The sequence below is a fragment of the Hibiscus syriacus genome, unplaced genomic scaffold (assembly GCF_006381635.1).
Source record: "Hibiscus syriacus cultivar Baekdansim isolate YM2019G1 unplaced genomic scaffold, ASM638163v2 tig00116962_pilon, whole genome shotgun sequence".
Classification (NCBI taxonomy): domain Eukaryota; kingdom Viridiplantae; phylum Streptophyta; class Magnoliopsida; order Malvales; family Malvaceae; genus Hibiscus; species Hibiscus syriacus.
In genome coordinates, this window is record NW_024063488.1 from 1929214 (window position 1) to 1937868 (window position 8655).

The 8655-nt window shown below is 36.8% G+C and overlaps 1 protein-coding gene and 1 pseudogene across 2 annotated transcripts; one reads left to right on the top strand and one right to left on the bottom strand.

Moving 5' to 3' along the window:
• Nucleotides 1-1192: 1192 nt before the first annotated feature.
• LOC120190298 lies at nt 1193-3131 on the top strand (annotated as a pseudogene).
• Nucleotides 3132-3442: 311 nt separating this feature from the next.
• On the bottom strand, nt 3443-6427 carry LOC120190760 (scarecrow-like transcription factor PAT1). Of its 2 annotated transcripts, none has more exons than XM_039193804.1 (2): nt 6348-6427; nt 3443-5328 (listed from the first exon to the last, which is right to left on the bottom strand). In XM_039193804.1, the coding sequence occupies exon 2, from the start codon at nt 5073-5075 to the stop codon at nt 3489-3491; it is 1587 nt and encodes a 528-aa protein (XP_039049735.1). In that variant the 5' UTR covers nt 5076-5328; nt 6348-6427; the 3' UTR covers nt 3443-3488. The 2 variants fall into 2 exon arrangements, with proteins under 2 accessions (XP_039049735.1, XP_039049736.1); XM_039193805.1 differs by having other exon boundaries at nt 6344-6363.
• Nucleotides 6428-8655: the final 2228 nt, after the last annotated feature.

The window sequence follows — 8655 nt, forward strand, 5'->3', positions numbered from 1 at the left end:
TTTTAGGAATCAAGGCTAAAATGGTGGAATTAAAAGCTTGGTGAATAGTAGCCTCTTGAAAGAAGAAAGATACAACATCCTCTCCTACCACAGACTAAGAGATTTTGAAGAACATAGGAGTGAATCCATCAGGGCCTGGAGCTTTGTCGTTCCCTTGACTAAACAAAGCTTTTTTTATCTCTTCAGCAGAAACAATTTTAGTAAGATCAGCAGCAGTCTCATAAGGCATAGAAAACCGAAGCAGGTTTTTCAAGAAATCAGAATTAGAAAGAAGAACATTAGGGTCAGAAGTTCCTAGTTGCTTCTTGAAGTAATCAATGATCTCATTTTCCATATCATCATAAGACTCAAGTCTTTTACCCTCATTGTTGATAAGAACCCTAATGGTATCTCTTTTGAGTTTAGAGGCAATAGCAGTGTGAAATAATTTGGAGCATTTATCACCTTCTTTAATCCATCTCACCTTTGCTTTCTGTTTAAGGAACATGAGTTCATTATCCTCTAGGGCAGTTAACTCCTTTTGGACATTCAGTTCTTTTTCTAAAGAATTCTGCCCATTTAAAGTAGATAATTGAATCTGCTCTAGCTCATTTCTCTTTTGCTTTACCCTTGCAGAGATGTCACTATAATTTTCATTGTTTAATTTCTTCAAGCAAGGTTTTAAACGTTTAAGTTTAATGAAAAGTTTCTGCATAGGGTTTCCTTGAGTAGGAAGGTGCCAGGAGGAAAAAACTTCTTCAAGAAAATTTGGGTGCTTGGTCCAGAAATTAAAGAATTTGAAAGGCTTAGGTCTATTGGTTTGAGTCTCTTTAGAAATCCATACCATAGCTATACTATGATCAGAGGGACCTGGGGCTAGAAATTCAACAAATGATCCTTGAAAAGAGGAAGCCCAAGGAGGGTTTATTAACACCCTTTCTTGTATTATATTAACCTCATAAGTCTCATCCTTATTTTTTGTAGTATAATTAGGAATTGTTCGGTTGGCGATTGGAATCATTTCACATCATGCTCAGCATAACAAAGCTTTTGAAATGCATAAGTTTTCTGCAAATGTTTTGGCTAATTGTGAAATGCATTAGCCAATAAGAAGCCAATGCAATATGATAAATGTGTACGCAATTGAATAATTATTGATAATACAGTGACCAGCTGTTCTTCAGATGGATTGTTTTGTAATTATTTCGCATTATTGTTTTAGTTATACAAGACCTTTTTTAATGGTAACTTGGGTTTGCTGAAATTTTAACTGATGAGAGGTTCTTTACATCAGATGGTTTCTTCAGGGGAGTGTGTAACAGATGAAGTTGGTACGATAAAGTACAGAGCCCAGATGCTGGAGGTCATCAATTGCAACTGATCTCTGATAGTGAAATTCGGTCATCACAATCTGCTAAAGGGAAAGGAATACCTAATGCTGGGATCCATACTTCACAATCAGAGCATGAAGGACACGCTTCCTCCTTGACATGTAAGAAAACGTCACTGACTCCCTCTCCTTTGCCTAGTATCATAGGGAGCGGTCCAATAGTACGGGAGAAAGTCTTAGAGGACGGGTATAACTGGCGTAAATACGGGCAGAAACTTGTTAAAGGAAACGAATTTGTTCGAAGTTATTACAGATGTACACATCCAAATTGCCAAGTGAAAAAACAGTTGGAGCATGCATATGATGGGAAAATGGTTGACACTGTTTATTTTGGTCAGCATGATCATCCAAAACCGATGAACCTTCCCCATGCTGTTGGCTTTGTTGTCTCTGTTGTTGAAGAGAGACCAGATGATGCATCTCCAACTGTTGTCAAAGGTAATAAATGGCTTGCAGCCTTTGCTTATTGCTTCCAGTGAAGATGTGAAAGGTGCATCTTCAAAATCAAATAGGTTAATAAATGTTTCCAGTAGTGATGAAGGCCATAATATCACAAAACGCAGGTACCTTAGTTTATTCTCTCATGTCTCGTATATCATCGTAACCTTTGTTTAACAGTCATCAAATGCAAACAGGAAGAAAGAGAACAGTAATGCTGATTCATCTCCAGTGCATAAGCCAACTAGTGAATCACATACTGTTGTTAAGACTCTAAGTGAGGTTGACATTGTAAATGATGGGTACCGTTGGCGCAAATATGGGCAAAAATTAGTTAAAGGAAATCCCAATCCAAGGTATGAATCACATTATATTTGTTGATGCACGTTTCAAACACAAAAAATTGGAAATGGAAATGATTACAATGTTATAATGACTGTGGAGGAAGATCCTTATCTTAGCACTTGATGCATATTACTTATCGCGTTTTGATTGTACAGAATTTTACTTTAGATGTATAATCATACTGCGGCTTGGCCTTTGGAATTAAGTTGACTCTCTGCTCACTTGTGATGTAGGAGTTATTACAGATGCTCAAATCCTGGATGCCCTATCAAGAAACATGTAGAGAGGGCATCTCATGATGCAAAATTGGTTATAACTACTTACGGGGGACAACATGACCATGATGTGCCTCCGACTAGGACTGTTACTCGCAATATAACAGGAGTAAATGTCCATTCAGCAGCTCAAAATTGCGAATCAGGCACCAAGGCAAGAGAAAGTGAGAACATTCATTCTAGTTCTGGAGCAGAGAATACACCACGTGAGCAATTGAATGGTGAACCATTAACAAAGTCAGAAGTAAGTGCTACTGCTAATGTTGGTATAACTGATGCATCTATATCGGGTCCTGAAGGTCGGTCAAATGAGCAACGGAGTGGTAAGTTGGATCCCAGTGAAGAGACAGAAGTGGTTGGGCATACCATTCATAGTAAATCGAGTTCTCAGAATACATTATTTGCAAATGAGCAGAGAACCTGAAACATAGTCGGAAAATAGTATTGTTTGCATTGACAAGATGGTCCAAAATCACCCCATTCTGTGTGTAATTTGATGCCTAGCGCTTAACCTGTCCAAAAAATTGAACTGGGGGCGAGAGTTTAATAATGGCCGTATTCAAATGTATCGAAGTTGGGGGCTGCAGTTTGGTAGGGTGTATTAATATTGGCAAACCACCCCATGTGTAAAAATCATTCGACCGGTCAAATAATTCTCTAGATCAAGTGTAACATTTTAAGTTAAAGTACATATGTGATATTAAATAGGTGCCACTGCTAATCTTTATTGACAACATTTTGCAGTTACTGTTGGCCTTTTTGCTTCTGCACAAATCTGTTGTAGGTTATGAATGAAAAGACGGCAAATTTATGATTTACAAGTACATAGTTAAGAAAAGACTTCAATAAGCAGTAACCTTTTAATAAGCTCTTGGAAGCAAAGAGAGAGGATATTCGACCATTGCTCAGTTCCCAGGCTCCTAAAACAGCATTTAGAAGCATAATTTTCACTTACATGCATGCTAGAGGCCTTGGTCAATGGTGCAGAACAAGGGTAACTATGTTCAAAGTCCCCTGTTCCCATGTATGAGAGTACAATATATTACAGAGGGGAAAAAGAATCACTTCCATGCACAAGCAACAACCAAATTTCTATTCATCCATCCGAGATATAAAGCTCCATCTCTCTCCTCAAGCCTATATTTATCACTGTAGTTCTCAAGCAGTGTTTTTATGGTGGCATTCACCAAGGAACTTAATGGATAAGGAGTGAACCCTGCCATTCTGAACCTTGACCTCCACTTCCCTAGGAGCTCATGTCGTTCCACTCTCTCAGGCCCCTCGCAAGCTATGATGTTAACGACATCCCGTGCCAGGCAATGCTGCTCTACATTAATCCGCTCTTTATGTTCCCGTGGGAGAGTCACGTCGATGGATTCAAACATGGCCGTATAATAGTTCAATGTCTCACAAAACCTTGGGAAGAATGGAGCAGTATTTGCGTTAGATTCCTGCTCAACTAGGGTTACAACCTTTGGAGACAGGCTCTTAACCAACCTCAAGAGTCGATCACGATGATTCTTGGTGCTGACACTCTCATCAGGCATGTGGTGAAGCATGAAAGCAAAATTGACAGCTAGAGCCTCTCCAGGTTGAACTTGAAGATGTTCCTGCTGAGTACAACCAGACATAGCAGCAGCATTGAATTCAAATGGCACCTTAAAATGTGCTGCAAGCTTAGACAGCCTCTTTCCCACGATGCTTAAGCCTCCTCCACGGGCATAAGCAGAAGTGGAATCATCAATGCCGGTAATACGAATGTGAGGTGGCCCACCAGGCCTAGCTGCAAACGCTTGAATAAGAGTAATCCACTGACTCCCCTGAGCTATTTGGAAATCAATAATATGAACTCTATCTTCATCCTTCATGGCTTCCGCAATGGCTCCGTTAGCGGACATGTAACCAAACTTGAAGTAGGGGCAAACCTCATAAAGAATGTGCATATAAGATAATAGTTCGACACTTTCCGGTTCTTTGCATCTCAAAGCCTTGTAGATTGAACTCCCTGAGGAGAACAGTCGTGCCACAAGCCCTTCCAACATGTATGCTCCCAACCTCTGGATGGGTTCACCAGAAACTGACACCATCCGCCGTAATTCGTCCATTAACCACTGTGCTGTCAACAAATCATTATCTGATACAACTTTTGCACAGTAGACAAGGACCTGTTTTAAATCCTGTCTGGAGACTGCATCGGTTACAAGTCTCCAGCTGTCCATCTCCGGTGAGGTTGTGCTGCTGATAATATCAGAATCGGGTCCCAACATCACAGTTTCCAGTTCTCTCAGCTTATCCCTCAAATCACTTACATCATCAGTTACACAGGAACCACTAATAGGAGAGCTATAGTTATTATCCAGAGACTGATGCAGAGTAGACGGATATGACTGAGATTCTTGCTTTATCGGGCTTCCATTTGATGAAGTGTTGTAGACCGTATCACTGCCACGTGCAGAAGATGACTCCAATGTGCAATAAATCTCATGGGAATTCTTAACTGAGAGATGAGATCTGAGGCTGCTGTCACTATAGCAGATAGAGCGATCAATAGCTGGGAATTGAGGTAAGTAGGGATCAACTTCTTTCTTTACTTGATGATACAATCCACTAGCCATGATTGAACTTCTATGTTGCTGGGATGCCTGCATTGAAAGATAATTTACTTGAACTTCTCTAACCCTTTATACAGGCTCGGGAAACCAAAGAAATAAATCTTGTCAGGATTGTCGTGAAACGAAATCCAAAGTACTTAACAATCAGAATTCAGCAGTTTATTGGTGTATCTTGATTCTTTTTGACAGGTTAAATGCTGCATACAAACTAAGGAAGAAAAACCAACATCACCAATGATCCTTTGCCCCCGATAATCAAGATTGTTTCCATCTCTTGTCTCTTCCTGATCTGCAAAAAAGTGGAACAATCTCAGCAAGATTTAGTGGCAGCATCTAGGATACAACCGAAATTCCAGGTTCATCATGCCTACAAATAATGTTCAGTGTCAATTTCACCGAAACCTAAGCAAGCATTGAGATTCATAAGCATATAGAATGTATCATTGTATACAGATAACAAAATGAACTACTTATAGAATGTATCATTGCATACATATAACAAACTGAACATAATTTTCTTCTTTTTCCTCTCCATGTAAACTTAAAGCAGAAATAAATAGTGTTGATTATAAAAAATAGCTAAACAGCTTTACTTGAACCCGGGACAATAGCTTCCTAGAGTAAGTTATTAAGACTTTTGATCATCATAACGACTCAGAAACATACTGAAGTAATATTAATGCATTTCTATGCTCCCTTTCACAATCACCTCTAAATCATCTGCCTTTTCCCTCATGTTCTCAGTATATTAGATTATCATGTTCTAATACTAATGACCAAATATGGGTTTGCAGACAGAAAAATTTAGGGAAAATGAAGAATCAGAGTAACACAAATGGGAGGGGGCCTTCTATGTAACACATCTTTGATGCTATAGAAGGAGAACAAATAAAGTAAACTAAATGAGCTTTACCAAAAATCAACCATAACCTACTAATTACTCCAATTCTGGTCTTATGTTCTTGAAGATGAAACAACTCACTCAGTTCTTCGCGCGCGCGCACACACACACACACACACAAAAACATTTTTTCTTTTTGTTTCTGACAAGTAAGAACAACCCAGATAAGGAATGGAATCGGTTTGTTTTTGGGAAGAAAATCAAGCATCAACAATGGACAAAGCAGATAGGGACTGAGAATCCCAATGACAGCCATTTCAGGATTTGAAAAAAAGAGTAAAAACAAAACTACAATTACTTGAAAACCATCTTAGTTTTAGTTGATCCAACACCAACCCATTCTCAGTATACATTCACCAAAAGAAAAGGGAAACCATGAAAATAGATTCAGTTCCAAACATACCCACCTTTAGAATAAGGAATCTTTCAGCTTTGAGTTGTGAGAGTGGGAAGAAGAAATGAAAGAATTTTAACTAATTTTCTTTTGGGAAAACTGCAGAGCTACCCACATGCGCATTATTATATTAATTAAAAACTGACGAATTATGAAAATCCCATTGATTTTGGCAAAACTACAGGTACCATAAGTATGTCTGGAAAAAAGAAAGAAAATAGTAACATTGAGTTTTCTTTTCTTTTTCTTTTTCAAAGATTTGACCGATAAACTAATATGATTAGTTAAAGCAATAAATAGTTTAATATGATTTAAGTCTTTGTATATATAAAAAAAAGTTATTAAAAAATTCATCTATTAAAATTAAATATACAATATAAATCTATTTAACTTATTAAAGACGAAATCTTAAAATTAGAAGTAAAAAATTAAAATAAAGATTTGAACGATAAACGAATGTGGAACTACTGTGTTATAGACTACTGAAATGATTAGGATGCCTTCTCAAACGCACATGTGGTCCATCACTTTACACGTTGCTTATGAAAAAAAATTATTTGTATCTCTATAAATCGAAAATGATATATTGTATCCGCGGTAAAAGTGTCCAGATAACGCTATAGGGAATGTTTAATTCTCATACTAACGTGTTCATTTGATTAATTCTTTAAATGAGGTGTTTTCTACAGTAGATTTAAGATTTTTCGGTGTCTTCAGGGTTAAATCAGATTTTTTTAGCGTCTTGCTTGGGATCTCCCGGCGTCTTCAGACGTCTTGTTTGGGATCTCCCGACGTTTTGAGGGTGTTGGATTGTTTATGGGATCTCTAGGCGTCTTTAAGTTATCATGGAAAAAATTTGGCCTTTTTACACAAATATCACCTTAACATAAATTAATTAGTTGTTAGGCACTGTTTAAGAATATTTTACGGATCTAACAAATTTTTAAATATTTTCTATAAAATTTTTATAAATTTTATATAAGTTTACTCAATATATAATTCACCTAAAATATTAGTGGCACGCCACTTAATGATGTTTCCATTATATCACATTCTCTCTTCTTTTTACAATAATATTTTAATACCAAAAAGTATTAGTCAAAAATATATCGGAACTTTAGTATAATGAATGATAAAATATATAAGTTTTTAGTTTCGTACAACTTAATATTAAATTTCAATTTAATTAATTTATAAATCATTAAATCGTTTTGTCGTGCTATTATTTTATGGGTGTCTAGGAAAAAAGAAAAAAATATCTCAAAATTATATACAACTTAAATTAAAATTAAATAAAAAATAGTTAACATATATTTACATATAATATATCGAGAAGTGTATTTTACACAAATTTAATAAAAAGAAAAATGTTTTTTATCATGAACCTCGTACTTTGTAAGATCGAAGTTTATAAGTTCATCCTAAAAGATGTGTATGTCTTGTGTTATATTTTAAAATAATATTTTTTAAAATATTTTATAATTAAATAAATTTACAAGTAATTACTTTATGTTAAGGTGATATTTGTGTAAAAAATCACATTTTTTCTTGATTCCACACAAAGACGCCTAGAGATCCCCATAAACAATCCAACACCCTCAAGACGCCGAAAATCCCAAACAAGACGCCGAGAGATCCCAAGCAATACCCAAAAAAATCTGGTTTAACCCTGAAGACGTCGAGAGATCCAAAATCTACTGTAGAAAACACCCCATTTGAGAAATTAATCGGATGAACATGTTAATTTAGGAATTAAACACTCACTGTAGCGTTATTTGGGGGGCACTTTTACCTTGTATCTGCATTTTATAAATAATTTAAATATTTTAATTGTATTGTTATGTAATTTATTTTTTGTGGAGGTAAAATATATAAAAGTAATAGATATTGAGAAAAATAATTAAGGGTGTGGGGATGAGGCAATTTTCCCAATAAATCACCGGTGATCGGTATATTTACCGATCTAACACCGGTCAGATTATATTTCTCGATCTAACACCCGTAGCAGTAAAGCACGCCCCCTAAACCGCGCTATACGCTGATTTGGCGCCACGTGGGTATAGTGCACCCCTTGCTCCGCGACATACGGTGATTTGGCGCCACGTGGGTATAGCACGCCCCCTGATCCGTGCTATAACTACGTATCTGTCACGTGGGGTATAGCGCAGTGCAGGGGGCGCGCTATACCCCTAAATACCCGGCCCCTCACATCCCAATCCTCCCTATAAATACCCCAATCCTCAATTACTTTTATCACACCAAATTCTCTCAAATTCTCTAAATTTCTCTCAAATACTCTCTCTTTTTAAGGTATATTTTAT